The following is a 22756-nucleotide window of genomic DNA, read 5'->3' on the forward strand; positions in this document are numbered from 1 at the left end:
GTATAATATTATTTTTGGTGTGAAAATTATGTTGTTGCAGGCAACGTTCGTATGTGTAATACCTGCCTTTATTTCGATTAAATATTGCGCCCTTATGTGGTTAAGTGAATTTTTGGTGTTATAAACAGTAAACATGTGTAATAATATACACGTGAAAGTGAAACATTGACTGGGATGTAAAGTAAATTATGATTAGGCCTAAGTGCAGCGTTACTGACATTACTCTTGTCTAATCCATTATTGTTAGTTTACCGTATTTGTTTTATTAAATTTAAATTATTGCGCCCTTCTTATGTGTGAATAATCTACATTATAAATAATACGTTTGATAATATACACAATTTGAACTAAAAGCGAGATACATATAGTATATTAGGAAAAATTATACCTTATAGTTTTCATTACTGTTACAGTGTCTAGTATTGTAATTAATTGAAATAAAGCACGCTCGCTTCATTACGAAATTCTTGCACGTTCATTTAAGCACGTTTCAACAATTTTCAATTGCATCGCACGCATATTTTGATGTGTTGACATTATAGGTTATGTTTACTGACATTATAGGTTATATTTACTCTATCAGTACTTGCCTTATTTCTAGATTCGCAATTATGCATCATAATTTAGCATAACGCTACGTATAACTTGTAAATGCAATTTGTCTACACTTCAATTGTATTTATTCGTTTCATACGGTACTCCAGTCTGATTAGTTTAATATGTTACCAGGGCTAAACTAGCGCTGAGGTAGTTCCCTTCGTATTCATACACCTTGCATATACTAATTAGTTCGGTTAGTTCAGGCTTTTATTATGCCTTGCTTAGAGGATGAAATGCATCTCCACAAAAAATAAATTCAACTGTTTTCAGTTCAGAAGTTACCGGAATTATACCTCAGCGCTCGTTTAACCCTAGTTAAGTAATATAACCGAATGTACATTTCATAGGAGGGACTGTGGTGAATTTTTTACCTATAAGTAAGGAAGATAACCGTGTTCTGAAGTTTATCCTAAATATATTTTTCTTTATTAAATCTCACAATAGCTTTCGTTCTCAACTTGAAATGTTGACGCAAATAGGTTATGTTAACATGGTGAATTCTCTTCACATAAAAATAACACAGTTTTATAATTATTCCTGCCACATTATGCAACAAATAAATGGAACTAGCCGGAACTTATGCACACATTACATTGAATAACAATTTAATTGTATTATTTATTTGTTCCCCACTATACTGGGTCGTATTGAATTCTATTTATCTAACCTACCAGATGAAGTAACACACAACAGTACGTACCTACACTAATTTCATAGGAGGGACTGTGGTAAATTTTCTACCTACAAGTAAGGAAGACAGATGTGCTAAATTAAAATCACAATATAAATAATTCTTCTTTATTAAATCTCAAAATAGCTTCCATTCCAAACTTAAAATGTTGATGCAAACAGGTTATGTTAACATTTAAAACTCCGTTCACATTAAAATAACACAGTTTTGTAATTATTTCTGCAACATATTATGCAATAAGAAGTGAACGTATCTTATACACACATTACACTAAATAAAATTGAGCACTGACACGCATTAAAGTAATATATTTCACTCAGCTCCGTATACTCAAATAGAAAAGCCCGACCCATCGAGTGACGTCACACATCCTGCATTACGGCCTGGTTTAGATCACGATGGCAGTGATATAGACGAGACGATAAAAGTCACCCTCGGCTCCCTTTATTGCGCATGCGCTATCGGTGAAGAAATTCCGCTTCCGGTGTGACGCTGAGCCCCGTTGTAAGCATAAAAATGTTTTATTTACCGCAGTAATTGTGAACTGGATTTCTTTTACTTTCATTCGAGATTGATGGATTAGTTTTCAAACTTCTGTAATAATGCCTGTGGTATGCAAACATTGCAGTACCATATTTAGTAAACAGTCGAATTTAAACAGACATTTAAGACATGTACATAAAATAGAGCACGTGAACATGATATCGTATCAGTAATATTATATCTTTCTCTTGTAAAATTTCCAGTTTTGGAATTACAAGGTTTTGATCGCCACCCGACGACGAACCATTAGTTTCACTGTCATTAATATAACCCAATTTATCTTTGTATTCCCGTTCACTGCACTTTCAGTGGGAACAATTTTCTTTATTAAGCATTTACCCATTATCAGTAGTTATATAGCCGTTGCTAATCAATTAACGAGCACACACCTACGACGACGATCATAACAAAAAAAATCAACCTAAAAACGAGTGTTGATAATGGTTAGTTTTAAATTTTGGGTAATTAAGTAGTAATCATCAGCCAGGCCATCTTCCCGTAATAGAGATCCAGGATAGATACATTACCAAGTATATACATATATTTTAATAATTGTGTAGAAACAAACCATCGACAGGTCGTATCGGCCAGGCCATCTCTTACTACAACAGAGATCCAGGGTGTAAAGTGGATACTGGATGACAAGTTAATCATACATATACAAACGAAATTTAATAAAAGAAAATACATATGATAACGAAGGTGCCCTGGACCTCTATTGCGAGAATATGGAGGCCTGGCTGATTATTACTACATAATTACCATACACTGTTAATTAACTGTTAGCTCTGTGTTATTTCCGCTTGGTAAGACTTAGGACCATTACTGTTCGTTCCCAATAGTTCATAGATTTGAACTGAACTACAAAAATGTGGATCATGGATAGAGCAATGGAGTCACTCTGTTGCATGTGTGAAGATTCACCGATCTCAAATTCAGGAAAGATAGCGGCATTGTGAATTGCTTTACTAACATGTTCGACAGCTGACCTCCTCTATCAGTGATTTAGATGGATAAAAACATTTAGGGCCTACAGGAACTCATAAAGTTAGTGGTATGTTTCCTAATTTACCATGATATTTAAAATGCTATTGTTCTAAGGGTGTCCCGATTTATTCTTTTGGATGGTTCCTTGTCCATTTTGTTACTCAACTGTGGAATAATAAATAATAATGAATATAGGTCTATACCGGTAATAATAAAAAATATATATATATATCTTCTTTTTTCCGAGATGTTCCAGTCGAACCAAACCACTACTCTCTATAGAGTTCAAATAATAATCTTTGGCCTATAACCTACTTCATCTTTCAAACAAATTAATTCAATTTTTGGCTAAACTAGTGCTGAAGTAGTTCCCCGCTTATATACATGTTGCATATACGAATCTGTGACAGGTTAGATTTGGTTAGTTTAGGGTTTTGTTACGCCATGCATATATTTGTCTATGATGCATATACGATCAACTGTATCTACATAAAAAGAAACCCTTATAAATTCAACAATTTTCACTTCCGAAATCACCAGAACTACTTCAGCGCTAGTTTCGCCGCTTTATTTACATAAGAATATATCTTCGAATTGTTAACAAGGTTGAGATCACTCTTAATTTTACTGGATGTGATGCCCCTGGTTTTATAAATTTGGACACAAAGTGTCTTGCAGCCCCTCTGAAGTTGGCACTTACGTTTAGTGATATTTATTTGCATATCACGAGATTCGTAAGTTGGTTTACAGTTGAAATATCCAGAACTACCTCAGCGTTAGTTCTTGCCGCCCCTCTGAAGTTGTAGATGGAATATTGTGTTAGCCAAGTTTAATATCAATACTACCACCAGAAATTAACTCTTAATACATATAGCCTATCAAGACTTATGAGGAAACATTCTGGAATACAATTATACGAAAATAACGTTTGACTTGGATAACAGGAGCTGGAGTAATAATTGTGAAATCTATCAATGCACTATTATTATAATTACGTAACTTGTATCACCGAAATGTAAATAATATATGATCGTGACGAAGGTGAATCTAGAATGCGGTGAATAAAACAATTTTTATGTTTACAACGAGGCCCGGCATCACACCGGAAGCGGAATTACTACACCGATGGCGCATGCGCAAAAAGAGAGCCGAGGGTGACTTTTATCGTCTCGTGTGATATAGCGTAAGTTCCAGCAACTACCAACATAATTGCAGTTGCTAGCGCATACACTCCGCTGACTCCAGTGCGGAGAGACTTCCCTGGCGCACTGTACTTCTGGCGCTAATATCTGTTGGTACAACTGATCGAACGTCGAGAAATAACTCGAAGTAAAGTGTGAAGTTAACCAGTGTTGCCAATTCAGCGGTTTTCCCGCTAAATGTAGCTTTTTTGGATAGCCATCTCGCGGGTAAAATTATAGCATCGCCGTCTGCTATTCTTACACGCCTTCCCACTTCCTTAAATGCCCATGCTGTCAAGCGTACACGAGATAGTTAAATACTTTGCCGCAGGAGCGCTAGTAGGATGTCCCAGTGTCGCAGTCCAAACAGCGTATAGCATCACTTGTTATGCCTACGCGAAAGACAGAAAAAATGTGGTTTCAGAGAGTTGGTGCTGATGTTTTATGTCTGTTTGTTTAGTGATTTGTGTGGCCGTTAGAATATAAGTGTGTATAAACTAATAAACAAACATCTTTGAGAAAATTTCCATCTTGATTTTATGGAGAAAGGTATGTACAATTTACAGGTTTATATATGCATGCTCATTCCATGTCAAACTGATAAAGCTACGTCCATTACATTCCAAACTATTGGAAACTATAATCAACCGTTTTAAACAGGGGCGGCGGTACATCCAATAAACCTTGCTGAGGTATGGCGGGTAATTCTGAGATGAAAGCGAGTAGTACCAGTAGCTGATTTATTGCTCATAGCCAATTTGTAATCAACGGCTCAACTGAGACTAAAGAAAGAGCAGTGGCAAGAACGAACTAATAAGTAATAGCTCAGAACCGCGTCCAAGGTATCAGATTATCCATTACAATACTTAATGCCTGTTTTCAGATAGAAGAAAAAATGTCAATTAATGTAAAACAATAGATAGTAAAAAAATATAGGCCTAATACTACCCGGCACAATGTCTTAAATATTTCCACGTTCTTTGTGAATTTTATTTATTTTGCTATTATAAAGACAATGCGGAATAATGAAATCAAATGCATTAACCAATATTATCGTGAGCAGTTGGGGGGGGGGGGACAGAAATTCTTTGGAGAGACTCTAGCCCACCCTTACCTCCTTTCAGCGTCATCCCTAATCTAAAATCTATTGCATTTCAATTTACAGTAGCCTATATAATTGTTGGGATCAATATCCAATGAATATATATATATATATATATATATATATATATATATATATATATATATATTGTTTTTTACTTCTGCTAGGTATATCATCTACAAAATGGTGTATTGCTGTGTGCCGCACTGCACAAGCAAGAGCGGAAAAGTCAAGGGGATTTCATTTCATGAATTTCCTTGCGATCCAGAACTGAAACAAAAATGGCTAAAAAATATATCTAGAGATAATTTCGTGCCTAATTTTGAATCAAGAACATATTTTGTGTGTGGCCTACATTTTCTTGATCTGATTACCGTCCAGACCTGAAAATAAAGAAATTGAAGCAAAATGCTATCCCGTCAGTTTTTAAAGGTTATGCTCCGAATAAGATACCTAAACCCATACCGCAGAGGCGAGTATTAATAAAGCATGAAATAAAGAACAACAAAAAAACGAAAGAGGGATGAGTCTTTTGGAGATAATTATGAATGTCCTATTTCTGACGGCAACAACGAAGACGACGTTGAAAATACAATTAATTGCAGCAGGTCTGTTGAAGTTCAGACAGACTCCGAAGCTGGAAAATATTATAAAGCCGAAAGAGAAAAAACACGACTGCGATTAAAATTGTGGCGTGCCAATCAGAAAATCAAAAAGTTGGAGAATGATTTGTAAGTACAGAAAGAACGGATGAACCAGTTTCATAATAAGTACCACAGCAATGTAGAAGCAATAATAGAGTCTAATAAACATGATCCTACTGATTCCAAATCTTAATTTATTTTAGAACAAATTCTAAATTATTATAAGCAGTCGCCCCGTTGGTCAGAAAATTGCATAAAACAGTGTGTAATATGGCAATTCATTTCTCCAAAGGGGTATAGTTACGCAAGAAACAATTTGTTAAAACTGCCTTCTATAAGCACTTTGAATCGCTATCTAGGAGACGTATCTTGCGAAACAGGAGTGACAGAACTCGTGAGAGAGAGACTACTTGCAGAGTCTGAAAGACTGAATGGAGCAGAAAAATTATGTTCCCTAATTATTGACGAAATGGCCATAAAACAGCAATTTTTGTATGACAAGAAACTAGACACATTTTTTGGTCATAAGGACACTTCTTCTCGTGTAGAAGCTCTCCGATGTGAAAACAATTCTGTTTCGAAAGCTGTAACTGATAAAGAGCCAGTTCTTGCAAATAGTCTGTTATGTTTTCTTATTTCTCACATATCCACCTGTTATAGAATTCCTGTTGCTTATTTTTTTTCTAAAAGACTTTCTGGGGTGGAACTTCACAGTCTCACACTATCAGTGATAAAACAGGTCGAGTCTATTGGTTTTGTGATTTTAAGATTAGTTACAGATAATCATAAAACAAATGTGAACATGATGAGACGACTGTCCAACGGGAAGACAATAAAGGCTAGAATTAGTCACCCAGATAATCCAGAACGGCCTCTCTTCTTAGCTTTCGACCAGTGCCACATATTGAAAAACTTAAGAACAGCTCTTTTAGAAAAGACAATGTATGTTGGAAAGGAAGAAATTAGTGGCAGTCACATTAAAAACTTATATAAAATGCAGTCGAAAGAAGTAGTTAAGCCAGTCCCTTTCCTAAGTAGAAAACATGTAGCACCAACTAATTTCGAAAAGATGAATGTGAAAAGGGCTAAAGATATATTTTCTTCGGAGGTAATAACCGCTCTGCAATGTTTTAAAGACAACAGCAGCCACTTCAAATCCCAGGATTTTAAAAGCTGTGGTGCCACAATCACGTTTCTGAAAATGATAAAGAAGTGGTTCGAAATCCATGATGTGAGAAGCACTTCTTTGCAGCACTTAATGCCGGAGAAAATGCACTTTTTTAGTATAAGTGATGAGAGACTGGAATGGTTAGAAAATGATTTTCCATCATATCTAGCAGAAATTAGAAATGCAAGCAATGAGCAGGGAATGGAATTTTTAAGCAAAGACACCTACGAAGCTGTTCTCCTGACATCTTCCTCCACTGTCCAGTGCACAAAGTATCTGCTTTCATCTGGCTTCCATTTCGTTCTCACAAGGGCATTTAATAGTATCCTATAGAGCATTTCTTCAGTAAGCTGAGACAGATATCTGGGAGCAATGACATGCCAGACTGCAGAGCAGTTATATTTAGCATGAACAGAATACTGAACACTGGATTAACTACTAGAAATAACAAGAGAACTCCTACAGTGATGCTCTCGTCTGGAACTAACCAACAGGAAGACGAGACTTCGATTCCAGAAAGTATGATGTCTATATTAAGCAAACTTCACCAACCTCCATGTAAGTAAAATTGTTTATCAATAAAGCTTTAAATAAAATCGTTAACTAAAGATTGACAATATCCTTTAACTTATTATAACTGTAGGTATGTAAAATTTAATTTTCAGGCCTTGGATTTGTGACAATGCAGTTAGCGTCTCTGACTTACATTGGAGGTTTCGTAGTAAAGCAACTACAGAAGGAAATCGAATGTATACTATGCTGTCAGCTGGTCAGCAAAGAAAAGTGTAGTTCACCTATGATGGACTTAATCTACAAGATGGATATCTCCGATAAGATGCACTATCCATCTGAAATGTTAGTGTGGTTACTAAGCACAATTTTCGAGTTTGTCTGCGAGGCCGCGAAGTTGGTGACAGTCAGGACATGTGAAACGCTAACTAAACTTATTCTTCCTGTGCTTAGCGAGTCTCCTTTATTCAAATGCCCTGCCTCTTTAGACGACAGTCACATACAAAGTTTGAGCATGTTCGTGTGTAAATGTGCAATTCCCATATTTCTGAAGAATATTGCTTCAGAAACAACAGAACGTTTTGAGCGTGTTAAATTTCTCAATTCAAAACCAACAAGTCGGAAAATATTGCGAGTGTAACCTGCCTCCATGCCGTCACCGTCAAGATGAGCTGTGAGGGACATCAATGCAGCGCTCTGAGGTAGGTAGTGGAGAAACTTTGCACTATTTCAATGTACGCGCTTTTGGTCGAAGTGGGAAGGCGTATAAAGATAGCAGACGGCGATGATTATAGTATCCCGCTTAGCGGGAATACTAGCGGTTTTTAATCTTTAAAATTTCTGAAATGAAATTCATATTAGCATTATAAGCGGCTTTCAAAATTACGTGTGTGTTCTGTGAAATAATGGATGTGTTAATGTAGTGATAATTCCATAGTATATAATATGTTACCGTTAAAACCCGAATTCCGTCAAAACCAGTTTCAGCTAGTAAAAACTAGTTTAAGCAAAATAAAAATAGAAAGTGAGTTTTCGTATAATCTAAAATCAATGTCAGGTTAGATTTGGTTTGTTTAGGTTTTTGTTTGCTAAAAGCCTAAAGAAAACCTATAGAAACCAAACCTAACCTGCCATTGATTCTAGATCTTACGAAAATTCGCTTTCTATCTATCTATATTTTAAAATTACTTTTTGCTAGTTGAAACAGGTTTTGTCGGATTTTGGGCTTTAACGGTAACATATATAGTGCAATAAGAATTTTAATATGTTGTGTCTGCGATAAAAGTGTTCAAAATTGCTTTATAGCGCCACATTGGGAATGAAAAAAGTATGCAATATTCGTTACATTGGCGGGTGGATCTCTATCTTGACCATTATTATTATTATTGAATAATAAGTATACATTAAAATCTAGAGATATTTGCTAGAAAATCGCGGGTTTTCGAAAGTCATCTAGCGGGATCATACGAACAACTGTTGGCAACACTGAAGTTAACTGAAGGGGGATTTTGGCATGTATTGAATTGGACTTTATTTTGACTTGAATATTAACACAGTAAACGAAAATGGCACATGGTGATGAAGTCGACGAAAACTGGATAACAGAACAAGAGGAATTAAAATCAAAAGTTATTTTTAATGATTTGTATGACTGGCAACATGTAAGGTTAGCATGCCAGTAGTATCTGACAATTCCTAACCTAACCACCAAGTTTGATAAATTATGGAATGACATAGGTCTATGTGATATGTAATTTATACCTTTTTAGTTTGGCATAAAATAGCCTATATTGAAAGTACTAGGCTATATGAAATACATATAGTCAAGATTTTCAGTTTATAAACTTCGAAGTTGCACAAGAAATCGACCTGATTGCAGGGCCTAAATTAGAAATGAGGCTATAAGGTACTTAGGCGCTACTTAGATTTGGCAGTAAGCCTGTCATTTATCATTTTGGTAATTCTAAGTATTCTTGTCATATTAAAATGATCATAAATGATCTGGCTCTCAACATATCATTTAATCCATTATATAATAGAAATTAGGCTGTATCGTATTTTCTTCAGCCAAAATCCAATTATTTTTAAACATAGCTCATCATTTATTTTGACATTTAAGATTTACCGATTTTCCTCCTTCAGCAATTGAATTAATACGTAATTTACATGCTACACAGATGTGTTTCAAGAGTGGGTGGTATGGATTTGTCATTCATCAAAGGAGATGATAATGTTGCTTGTGCAGCACTTATAGTTTGTGAACTTCCCGACTTTGAAGTCGTGTACGAAGATATAACAATGGTGCCATTGACTGTTCCATACATTCCAGGTACGAAGCAGATTAATGCTTGCCGTAAATACCGGGACTGTTTTGTAAATAATAGATTATATATTGTATCAGTGTAGACTGAGTATGAAGTTAAAATCTTGAGAGCCCTTGTATTGTTTGTACAGAGAATAGGAAGATATTTTGTACTTTGTTATTAGTGGAACTCACTGAAAGATAGGTTTCTAATGATCTGTTGAAAAGGCAAAGAGAGGGAATAACTTAGGCCTATAGGCCCAGTATTTAAGAAATTTGGTTTTTTCTTCCTGACAATCGAATACCGGTATACTGTATGTTGAAATTTTTTCTGTTTGTATAGTGGGCTCTTCATAAACAAAGAACACTAATAACACAAATACACTGTTAATAGTAAAATGTTACATACCCTCTTTCACACAAAATAAAGTAATATAGTAAAATGAAAATAAAGTCCATGATAATCCTCAACATAATCTAGTGGCTTTGCATATTCAGACAAGTTTATTATAATGTAGTGAAGTCTTTGCCAGGGCCAATCTAACCCTTGTCTGAAAGGTGAGAATCAGTTAGTTTGTTTCTGCACTTGGATTTCACAATTTTTACTATAGAAAATGCCGATTCGCACAGATAAGTTGATCCAGAAAATGACAAGACATAAGATGCCACTTGCAAAATGTTAGGGTAGTTTTCTGCATTCACGAAACTCCAGAAGTTGTCTGTGTTCTGCTTTTAATGAAATATCAGAGTGTGATCCAGTTATTTCATTTTCTGGTTCAGATTCACTGCAGGAGAACTGACAGCTGATTTTACTCAAGTCATTTTCCACATCTAGGCTACTTGTTAGAAAAGCTGGGCTATGGAAGATATAACTCGTTCCATTGCTTTGAAATCTGAAAAACTGGTTCAAAATTCTGTCCTCAGTGCTATGAGATTAGCTTCATACTTTTGTACAGCTTCATGATGCAAAGATTTTTCCTGACTTGCGAGTTAACAGTAGTTTGAGGGAAATGTTTCACGTTACGTTTCTGCACTTGTGCTATCCAAAGCTCGAGTTTTTGCATGAAGCTTTATAGAGATGACAAAAGAACCATGATAGTTTGGTTTTTCCCTTGAAGTTTCTTGTTTAAGTAATTTAATTTAGCTGACATGTCAGTTAGAAATGCAAGATCCAACAACCATCTCAAGTTATATAGTTCTGGGTAGTTTTCCTGTTTTTCAGACACAAATGTCTATCTCTGGTAGAAGTTCCATTATCAGCTTAGAACCCTACCTCTACTCGGACTTCAGTGTGCAACAGTAGACCCCCATATTACATATCCAACTCTTCTAATAATACTCTTTGCAGTGATTTGGAGCGAATTGAATTCACAATACCTATAATTTTAATGACAACACCCATAACATGTGTCTTTTTCATAATCTGTCCACAAAGAGCTTGCTGATGCAAGACACAGTGATAGCTAAAGAATGGTGTAAAACCGTCTTTATTACGACACAACTTAATATACCCTCTATGTTTACCTACCATGTCATCAGGAATAATAGATGTTAGCTTCTCAATCGGCAAATCCTTTTCAGAGATAATGGATTAAAATGCATGTAGAAGTCTTCCTCTCGTATAATATCATCACAGTCTAGTATATACAGTCACGAAACTTGAGTTGTGAGGGTGCTAGGAACAAAAGACTGTGCCAGTACTATTTCGCATTGTCTGTAATGAGGCAATATTAGCGATCCTAGTGGTTAGCAACTATCTATGGATGCATATTTACTACGTATTGAGCTTCGTGACTGTATATAGTAGACTGTGATATCATTCAAAGTCAGAATTGTAAGTCCTCTTTGACACTGAAATCTGCATAAAATTTCGACAGTTAAAGATCGATTCTTGAGAAGCTGTGAGGATTGATCAGCCTGCAAAAGTGAGGTTAAGGATGGCTGAGAACTTCGAGAATTGAAGATTAACTTGAGAAGTTGTAGCGATCTACTTGAGCATCCCTATTCTAGAGTTTACTTATGGCATAATATAAGTAACAATGAACAATAATAACTTACACACAATGATAACAATTTTAAGGGGGTAGGTATAGCTCTGGGCACTGAAGAATTTACACAGTTGCAAATTAACACACAGGGAACCCTATTTTTTTTTCAATAGGCCTATATTAAAATGAGTCTCAATTTTCTAACATGAATTTAAATGCATAATTTAATTATTCAAAATGGTGGTTTCTCGCATTGTCAGAATCTAAAGTTTCCTCCTCAACTCAATCACATTTCAGTGTTCAGTTATTTTCGTTTTAAAGCTAAAATACAGCTCTACAAAACTGGCCACAATCAGGTTTTTTTTTTTTTAGATAAGTAATATTTTAATGAAATGTAACAATTTTCAAGGGATTTCGGTTCAAAATTATTTATTCTAGACAAAGTATCTAATAGAGGGGCTTCATTCCGGTCAGTTTTGTAGATAATATGTATGTAAACATGCAAAAAAGATTTCACAAATAGTTTCAGAATTATCATGTAGGCTAAATGAATTTTCAGAATGTAGTTAGTGGGAAAAGAGAGTTAAAGATATAATATTCAATGTATTTTATCATGTGCAGTGTCTTGCATTAAAGTTCATAACTTTAAAAGTTATATAGATATTGAAATAATTGTTTTACCAAAATAAACTTGAAAAGTTAGTGTATATTTTAAATATAATTTTGAAAAAAAAAAAAAAAATTTAAGGTGTTAAACTGTACCTATCCCGGTAACACAGAATTAAGTAACACGTCAGCTTACTAACAAATTCTAAACCAAATGCACAATGGCCTAGATCATATATACCCAGATAAATCGGTCTTATAAGCTTTGAGGTTAACAACTTTTGTCAGGTTTACTACGCTGCCATCTAGTTGTTACATAAGGAGTCACGTCTTAATTCCCATTTGATTTGCTTTAGCGACTGTACTGCCATCTCGTGTTCATTTAAGGCGGACAGGTGGCGATCCTGGCGGTTGTTCTCTTCAAAATGCTGCCGATTTTAACATAGCGATGAGTTATCTGTTAGATATATGATCTAGGACAATGCTAATAATTTTAACACATGGACTCACCAACAAACTCTAAAGCAAACTGACTGGCATGACTTACAGCCTATCGATGTCTATTTCACTCCACAATTATGCCTGAATTCTCACAAGAGGGAGTCGTGCTTTGACGGCACTGAATGCTACTAACTACTTTGTATACTGTATATTATTATTGCCATCTTTCAAACCCGAGATCAGCTTGTCTGGAACAATGGCTTTTGATGGGAAGAAGGTGAACATATAATTTTTGACGTGGTGGTGCCTTTCAGCTATCTGAATCCATGCCTGGGAAAAGAAGTTAAAATACAAAAATAGGAATATATCCTATAATCTCCAATACTTAAAAGATTTTATTTTGGTACTAATAAGAACTAAACTATATTGTGTTATATTTAGTAATAACCATTACACTGACATTTAAATGTAATCATTTTTAATTTAACAGCAGACCTTAGTGGTCTCGTGGCTACCATAGTGGCTGTTGAATGTAAGGTTTGCAGGTTCAAACCTGACCCATGGTAATAGATATTAAATGGTGATAATTCTTAACATGACTTCTTCTAGGAGAGAAATAAAGCTGGTAGGTCTGTGTTGTAGATGGCCGGCTTGTAACAGAACTCTTTTTATTATAAGAGTGCTCAAGACAAAATTTTTCGGCTCTCTCTCATCACTTTGATTTTCAACACTCTTTCAACCTTTGTAGTTGAAAGTTCATTAAATGAAATACTACTATTCCACTAGTCCTTCACAGCAAATATTTGGCTGGTAGAACAAGACATAAGTCATATACCTGTAACATCAAAGTCAGGAAATCGAAATATAAATTCATAATTTATTTTCAGTCTTTAGTTTCTGTGTATATTTTTACTACTCTACAAATTGCTATCAAAAGGAAACCGGACTAGGCCTATAAATTTTTAACAGAATTCCAGACTACAGGTGCATATTTAATTTTGATCGCACTTGAATAAGTTACTGACCAAATTAGTCCCAACATTGTGTTTGTTGTTTAGTCAACTGTCCGAAGACAGGTCTGAACCTCACAAGCAATACAATATGGCACCATTTACGAGGCAACTAGACCAGGAGATAATGAGGCAGGGTGACCAGTTCCTTTCCCCTTCCATTGCATACATTGCTGATTAGCTACATATAACACTAATCAGACTTCATAGTCTATGTATACAAACAATTGTTCTTCTTCTGACACATATCGTCAAGTGAGATGTACTGCGTGACAATGGATGTATATAACAGCCAGAACCTCAATCGGAGATCCCCAACATTTTAATGGCATTATTGTATGTGTAGTGTACATTAATGGTATTATTGTATGTGTAATGTACATACATTAATTATATTATTGTATATGTAATGTACATTAAATGCATTATTGTTCACTATTGAATGAAGATAGCAGGCATGCAGGACCATACTTGAATATTAAGTGATATATAGTTGAATATATGGAGGGTAGTTGCGAATATATTGAATAAGCAGTCGAGGACAGCTGATGAGGGGTAGTCCTCCAGCTTGGGGGTTGGGCGAAGGGCTAATAACCCATCACCATAAAAAAAAACAGCTTGTGACGAAACTACACAATAAGTTAGATTCAGATGTTTGAGATAGCCAGGGTTGTAGCATGTATGTGCGAATCCAGAAATGCATGTAGAGTGTTAGTTGGGAGACCAGAGGGAGAAAAGACTTTTGGGGCTTTGGGGAAGCCGAGACGTAGATGGGAGGATAATATTAAAATGGATTTGAGAGAGGTGGGATATGATTGTAGAGACTGGATTAATCTTGCTCTGGATAGGGACCGATGGCTGACTTATGTGAGGGCGGCAATGAACTTCTGGGTTCCTTAAAAACCATAAGTAAGTGGAATATAGACCTAAGAGAAGAGTTTTCTTCGAAAAGGTTATAACAGTCTTGGAAACATTAATTTTGATGTCATTGTCTTCAGACCACTTTGCAATAAAATTATCGATGATAATGATGAAGATGACGAGGATGATGACGACTATAGCAGTCATGCAGTACCGTACTTATTGAAATTTAAAGAAGTCGTGCTGAGACAAATGTAAATCGGTAAAGTTGAAGATGTAGTCATGAAGAGGCTTATTTAGGCAGTGTTGTTTCATTGTTATGCTTTTCCAGATGTGGAGTGACTAATTATAATAACTATACAGAGACGTCAGTGAAAAGAACAAAAAGCACTTATATGCGGTTTTGACATATCTGGTAGTGCGCTTATGCATTAGGTACAGAATTCCATTACTTAAAGCTTAAATAGTATCTTCCTTGGTCTTCCAGGTAAACAATGATTGATTCATTGGAAGTCTTCAGAAAACAAAGAACGCTATCCCTGTCAGTGGGTAGTCTAATCTTGCAGATGTTTGAAAAATCCTAGTTCGAAAGCCTATACTGTTAATTACTGGATAAACTGTTCAATAAGAAACAAGTTATAGAAGAGTTTTCATTTCGTATTGGTTTTATCTATCACTTGTCAAAATATTTGCATTTCTTTTCCTGACAATGTATGGAAACAGAATGAACCTCTTCTTGTTTACAAGAACTGCAGATGTAGTAGTAGAATGACTTGGAAACAAACTGAAGCTGAACTAAAGACTGTGAGTAAAGGAGTATATTCCTGCACTTGAGATAGATGACTCACTGGGAACCAGACCTGGTGGTTTTACTGATTTCTTAATTAGACATACAGATCAGTCCACTTTCCATACATTTCAGAATCTACAGTATTTTCATGGAAGTTTACTTGGTCGGAATGGTGTTTTAGGATTCCTTGGCTTTCGGGAGGCTCCATCACTCGTTGATGCATTCTTTAGGCTCTGTGATACTCAGCCAAGTCTTGTGCCTGAATGTCTGCTGGTTGATGGCAATGGAGCACTGCACCCTCGAGGTTTCGGCCTTGCTTCACACATAGGTATTTATTTAGTTTAATTTTTTTTGTGCTGAATTAAAATAAGATAAAGATACAGAGTGACACTAAATGTCATACAATTTGTCTTATGTGCAGTGCTGTAGTTGGGCGAATACAGGACGGTACACTGTACCATCTAAAATAAAAGGTCGTTACCGTACCGGCAAAAAATAGAGACTCGAAAACGTATTAATTATGTTTAACTGCTATTTAATATACTTTGAAGTGGAGGATGTTAGCTGTTTGGAAAACATTTATTTTGATTTTTATATCTGGCAAAAAAAGTAGTGGCTGGCATCTCATATTCTTTGATTGAACGCTTGTCCATTTGTTTTGCCGAAAGCTATGGTCTGGCACCTCAAGAATAGTACCTGCCATTAGTTAAAAAAAGAAAATTACTACCTGCTAAATGCTGCAAGATTTGAGGTCACTCATCCACATTTACTGATTTCCCCACATTTTTGACAGAATAGAATTTTTCCGTCATTTATAAAATTTCCACTGAATTCAGCAACATATTCCTGCAAACGAGAATAAACACTTGACTTCACTTTCGGCATTATATCACCAATCACTTCACTTATGTACCGGTACCATGCTGTATAAATGGTCTGAATGAATCAAACCAATACCTTTGACTGAAGAACATCGAGTCTAATGCATTATGTCAGCAGTCATTTCATAGATAAGAGATTCCCCTTCGAGAGAGTGAGTCAGCACATGCAGTCAAGGTCACGATCCAATATGTTTAAGAAAGGAATTTTTCACATTGTGTTTTCATTAATATGTAGTATGTATGAGTTTTTGGATTAAATTAAAAAATTATAACAAAGAATAAATAACTATAGCTAAATTATTTAAAATATGTATTTACAGCTTGATTCAGTGATTTTGGCTCTTTCAAAAAGTAAGTAGATAGATTAAGAGTGAGTTACTGGTGGGCTGGGTCACACAGGTCAGGCCGTGCAGTCATAACACCTAACACTTTCTTCATATCATGTCGCAGTACACTCCGTCTTAAAAACACAATATTCTTCCACACGTCCCATTACTAGCCACTACGTCTGTTGACTAAACAATATCATGATGACTAATTTTCTTCACATGGAGTGCCCTTCAGCTACGGGCATAGATATTATTTTCAATCTTCCTCTTCCCTCTTCCCCTCCTATGCACATTTGTGATTCAGTTTCTTTCTTATGACGCAACACACAGCTCGCTCACTAGTCAAACAACCAAGGACAGGGGCCAATAAAGCTGAATTGAGCTGTACATAAAATATTACAAAAATATGTATTTTTGTGTGAAATAAAATTTAATATACAAATTATCGTGTTCTGGTTCGGAATTTTTGTCCTACTTACAGTTATTTATTTATAAGCAAAATATTTATTTGCGTAAAAATCCGTTTATTTGTTAACCAGAGTGTGGACAGATAATTACGGAGTGTAATATTTATTTCAGGTGTGTTGTGTGACATACCCACAGTGGGAGTTGCTAAAAACCTGTACCACATGGACGGTATTGTACGTGATGACGACCACAAGCAAAAGATAAGCCAGCTGTGTAAGCCTGGTGACCATTTTGCTCTTGATACAAGTGCAGGAGAAACCCTTGGGCTGGTAAGTCTTCATGTAACTATGCTTACAGCTATTGAAATAATCTTTCAGTGCAGTTATATTCACAAGATAGATCATGTTTCCATTAGCAAATCATCATTATTATTATCATCATCAACCTTAATCATGTGATGTACTCCAGGGAACATTTTTAACAGAGGGCTAGGTGATATAAGAATTTAATTTGGAGGTAAAATGCAGTAAATTGGATAGACCATGCAAAGAAATATCTCTCTCTCTTGCTTCTCTTTTTGTATTTGTGCTGTGATATAAAAATTGAATTTCAAGTTGAAATGCAATAAATTGGATAGACCATATAAACAATTATCTCTATCTCTCTTGCTTCTCTTTCTGTATTTGTGCTCTCTGTTTATGTGTGTGTATGTGTGCATGCACGTATTTTAAGTGTGATGGGTTATAAGGAGGGCAGTAAGGGAAAAAGTTTGTATGGTTAGAAAAGTTGGTATGAATTTTCCAAACCTACAGCAGTTTCGTGAAATTTGTTACTGTAAACTATTTTTTATGTAGTTTAGTTAAGTAATAGATGACTTTCTTACAATCCTGAATTTTAGCACCTTTTGTATTCTGTTGTGAAATTATAGCTTTTATGGCTGCCCTTGACTGATATGATAATGTTTTGGAATTTATTTAATCTGTATAAAGAGGTTTTGCAAAGATATATTAATAACAGTAACTTCTCTTTCAAAATTTATTGTACATTCTCCTACAAAATGGTAAAATGAAAGAAGAGGACATGTTCCTCCAGTGCCTGCTCCTATTGAATGTGATATAAGAGATCCATCTATATAAATTTGTAATCACTCTTTTTTATGCGGATCTCTTGTCTCAATTGTTTCTATAGCCAGAGTTTTCAAAACTAGTTTATCTGCTTCAAATTTTTTTAATGTCCATGAGGGCCAAACTGTGTTCTATATGAATGATATTTAATGGGTTGTTTTTCATTAATAAACTAGTAAATGTTACAGCAGGCTTGTGGAGAATTTGTTCTACTCTATTGTAATGTTCAAAGATGGATCATCATCAGAAAGCACTAGCCTTGAGGATTATACTTCAGCTATTACAGAAATAAAATTTAATAAAGCTTTCAGAAATAATTTCATTAGGTGCCGTTCATACATTGGTAACAGAAAACCTTGATATCAAACATGTTGGTGCACGGTGGGTTGCAAGATTGCTTAATGCTTAATCCTAAACAACTGGAGGTTCACATACAGGTTTGTATAGAGCTGAAAAGGACGTTAGAGTTTCTTTCGAAGATCATAACTGGATATGAAACTTGACTGCATAATTTTGAACATGAAAGCAAACAACAAAGCTGTGTGTAAAAATCTCCGTCATCATGAATGCTAGAGAAAGTCAGAGTGGTGGCATCTGTAGGAAAAATCATGGTCATCTCATTTTTTAACATTCAAGAAATGGTTTATCAGCATTTTGTACCAGTATACACAATTGTGACGGAATAATACTATAACAGTGAACGATAATGACAGGTGAAAACAGCCACATCTCTATGCAACAGCATGGATGCTATATTACAATGACGCACAGCCCCATATTCCCTACAGTCTGGACTTGGCACCATGTGTTTTTTTTTTTTTTTTTCTATTTCCAAAGTTGAAGAAACAAATGATCAGGTGATTTGTCCTTGACCAACATGATGATCTCCTGCAATAATAGCCAAAAGTGATGTGCAGTATGTAGTGTCATACTAAACTCTAGACTGATTGCACATTTCTTAACTGATTTGTACAATTTGCTAAGCAAACTCAAATCTCAAATAATAAGCCTAATTATTCTATTCCACAACGAGTTTGTTTATAATTCGTATGTCTATACAGAATCCACTCATGTTATCAGGAGATGAATCCACTCATTTTGTCAGGAGATTATTTGAAGAAATTCTCAGGTCATACAATGATTCGTAAGTTGGTTAATAAATTTCGGGCTGAGTGGGTTAGTCTTTTTGCCTTCTACTGCTGTGACAACTCAGGTTCGATCCCCATCTAGGTCACGAAGAAATTTGTAATGAATAGGGCTAGGATTTTGATGAAATTGCACCTTTTTCCTAGTAAGCCAGAAACATAGCTGCTTTAGTATTTATATGTTATGTGATAAACCAAGTGTTTTAAGACATATTTGTTAGGGCATATTTTTGCATTTTTTTGCCTGTTTCAATCATAAAAGCATTTTTTGTTTTATTCGGTTATTTTTGAGGCATTTTCATTTAATTTTGGCCATAAATCCTAAATAAATAAATGAAAAAAATTAAATTATTAATGTAAAATATTTATTTCTTTTGATATTTTCTGTACATATTTTGTCCAGTAATACCCATTATTTTGTATAATATTTTTATCGTTTTTCTACACAAATATTGCCATTTTAATGTAGTACACTCCGTGTAATGGATCAGTTCAACCACCCCTTCAATATAGACTCCTCTATACCTGCTAGTTCCGGATAAGAGTGACCTTGTGGTGGACTACATGGAAACTACATCAGGTAAAATAATTAATTGAAGTGTACTACTTAGAAAAAATTATGTAAAATTAAATAAACTTAAATGTGCGTACTAGAATTTAATTTAATTACTAGTCTAAATATTTAGTAGTACAAAACCTCTTTTCCTACTAAGCCAGTTATGTAAGATCAATTTTTAGGGCATTTTTGAAAGATTTTTAGGTCATAAATGCATTGTTTTAGGCCATCTTTTCATGATTTATGTCATCCAAATCCTAGCCCTAGTAATGAATATAGCAGGCACGAGGGTTTTTTTTCCCGAGGTTTTCTCATTTCCTCTCATCATTATCATCTTTTCACCAATATTCCACAGTCATCCTCACTCTGAGAGTTCCGAGCCAGGCCTCCAAAACAAATTAAAAATGGCTGAAAGTTGTACACATTCATGTTTAGTAAAGACATTTTTGGAAATGGGAAGTGCTCAAGATAAGAAGCAAAGAAGATGACATATAGTGTTCACAGAAGGAACTCTTGATAATATTGGATACTGCCTGGAAAATCCCCTAAAGTCTTTTAACCATCTTTCTCAACAACACTTCTCTATGAAATTACATAGTTTAAAACCCTATAAATTTGCAAGATCCTGTATTTAGGAGTACATCTTATAAATGGGTTTTAACTAAAGTGCCTAAAGGAGAAATTGATCCTCATCTCATGTTTTCGAATGAAGCTTGGTTCCACTTACATGGATATGTTAATTCACAAAATAGCCTATACTGGAGTTCTGAAAAACGTGATCTGTTCTGTGAGGAACCCCACCCCTTCATGTTTAAAAAATTGGAGTGTGGTATGCAGTTAGCAGTGACAGAATAATAAGTCCATTTTTAGGGAACATTTAATAGTAAAATATGTGCAAATAATTTTTAAACCCTTTTTTGCTGCATTAACTGTGAGAGAATTTGGTGTCACATTTTTGTAGCAGGGCCCTGCGATAGCACATGCAGTAGTGTTTGTTTGCAGGCAATTCACAAAGTGTTTGATGATTCGAGTTAACAGTATCAAAATAGGGTCCCCCTTGTTTGACGATACGAGTTAACAGTATCAAAATAGGGTCCTCCTTGATCTAACCTCTTATCATCACTGGGAAACATTAAAACATAATGCGTACAGGACAATTCCATACACAATTTAGACGAACTGAAGAATAACATCATCAAGAGATTAATTCAATTTATCAAAGAGAACCAAGAAGGGTAGTGAGTAATTTATGAGCTGATGCCAAAAATGTGTAGAAAATGAAGGTAGGCAGTTCCAGCATCTTTTTGCGTGAATGGCAGAGTACATAATTTTTTAAGTGAAAATAAGTAGTATATTATTAGATACTCAAGTATTGCAAGTTACCGGTATAGTGCTGAATCATGAACAGCAGATTTTTGTGTTGCAGTCAGTCATGAGCATAGGCTTTCTAGCCCATAAAATCCCAACTGCCTGCCACTTCTCTGATAATCACCGTCGCTCAATATGTCGAAAAGTTAATAGAACCTTGTCCCTGAATGAGGAAGCCAGTGCAAAATGTACTGCTTGTTTGTTACAGAGGACAGAATTAATCGGTGTTGAACAGTCTGCAGTTGGGTCAGTGTTGTAACTTTAAATAGACTGGAGGAAATGAAAAAAGGAATGTAACGAAAAGGAAATATTCCATCATGACAACATCGATGCTGTTCCAGAGTAAATGTTCTAGTCGTCACTTGTCAAAGAAAGAATTGCTTTTAAACAACAGATGCTCTTAAGTATGTTTGGGATAGTATAAAACTAGCAGTTGAAACTGAAATACTATGAAATTTGCAGTGATATTGCAGTGAAAGCAGTTTATATATTTATCACTTATTTGCAGGCTTTGAAAACTTCTGCTTCTTCCACTAAACCTGTGTATGTGTCTGTGGGACACAAGATAAGCCTCGTCACTGCAGCCTGGATTGTGTGCCATTGCAGCAAGTTTAGAATTCCAGAACCAGTTCGACAAGCTGATGTGCGTTCTAGAGAATTCATTCGCAAGCACAAAGAGCATCAGGAATTGAATAAAACATAGTATAATGCTGTATTGTATTCCTTGTTATCTAGGAATGTGCCTTCTGTTTTATATTAAATTTTTATAAAATTTCAAAAGTATTGTGAGTATAGGCCTATATCTATTTACAAGGGGGGGGACTAGTTTGCTGACTTTCGAAATTAGGTTGCTTGCTATTTCTCGTGTTGGTTTGCAGGCTGGACCAAAGATGATAATATAGTATCACCACTGAAACCATGTCGCCATGTTTGTTGTTTTCCAACTAAATCTGTTTTTTCTTTATTCTTTAGTTTCTAAAGCCTGGTTTAGACGGTGCTTGTTTTCTTGCGTTTTTCCTAGCTGGCTAGCAAGCTGGGTGCCATGGTGGGTACGGTGATGGTTGTTATTCTCACGGAGCTCGCTCTTTTCACAGTTCAAATTGGAAAATCACCTGCTGTTTGATCTGTTGCCAACACTCATGGTCAAAAAGAAACTAAACCTTGAGTGAAAAACAACTAAAGTTCTACATTAACAATAATAAATGTCGTAATAAGGTAATTAAGCCATAAGTGCAAAACAGCTAAAGTCCGATATTTAATTGCTGTTTCTTAGAAACTAGAGAATATAGAAAAACAGGTTTAGTTGGAAAACAACGAACATGGCGACATGGTTTCAGTGGTGATACTATATCATCATCGTTAGTTCCAGCCTGCAAACCAGCACGAAAAATAGCAAGGAACCTACCCTCGAAATCCAGCAAGCTAGCCACCAAAGCAGTCACCAGAGCGCATTACTTCCAGCAAGTGAACACGCAGGCTAGTCATCAGTGCAGCCACCTTGGAATCCATCACGAAAACAAG

At 35.4% G+C, this 22756-nt stretch overlaps 1 protein-coding gene across 3 annotated transcripts; it reads left to right on the forward strand.

Annotated features, from left to right (window-relative positions):
• The first annotated feature begins 8788 nt into the window (after positions 1-8788).
• Positions 8789-22018, forward strand: LOC138696381 (endonuclease V-like). Of its 3 annotated transcripts, XR_011331365.1 has the most exons (6): positions 8789-9092; positions 9604-9755; positions 15606-15752; positions 17214-17371; positions 21444-21639; positions 21744-21883. XR_011331365.1 is itself a non-coding variant. In XM_069821271.1 (5 exons), exons 1-5 carry the CDS (start codon positions 8992-8994, stop codon positions 21936-21938), a joined length of 753 nt encoding a protein of 250 aa, XP_069677372.1. In that variant the 5' UTR covers positions 8809-8991; the 3' UTR covers positions 21939-22018. The 3 variants fall into 3 exon arrangements, 2 of the variants coding, with proteins under 2 accessions (XP_069677372.1, XP_069677373.1); XM_069821271.1 differs by lacking the exon at positions 21444-21639 and having other exon boundaries at positions 8809-9092; positions 21744-22018; XM_069821272.1 differs by lacking the exons at positions 8789-9092; positions 21444-21639 and adding an exon at positions 9109-9332 and having other exon boundaries at positions 21744-22018.
• Positions 22019-22756: the final 738 nt, after the last annotated feature.

The sequence above is a fragment of the Periplaneta americana genome, chromosome 3 (assembly GCF_040183065.1).
Source record: "Periplaneta americana isolate PAMFEO1 chromosome 3, P.americana_PAMFEO1_priV1, whole genome shotgun sequence".
Taxonomy (NCBI): Eukaryota; Metazoa; Arthropoda; class Insecta; order Blattodea; family Blattidae; genus Periplaneta; species Periplaneta americana.

Coding starts and splice junctions, on each gene's coding strand:
- LOC138696381 (XM_069821271.1), top strand. CDS start 8,992: ATGGCACATGGTGATGAAGTCGACGAAAACTGGATAACAGAACAAGAG. Junction 9,093..9,603: donor TATGACTGGCAACATGTAAG/GTTAGCATGCCA, acceptor CATGCTACACAG/ATGTGTTTCAAGAGTGGGTG. Junction 9,756..15,605: donor GACTGTTCCATACATTCCAG/GTACGAAGCAGA, acceptor ATGGTGTTTTAG/GATTCCTTGGCTTTCGGGAG.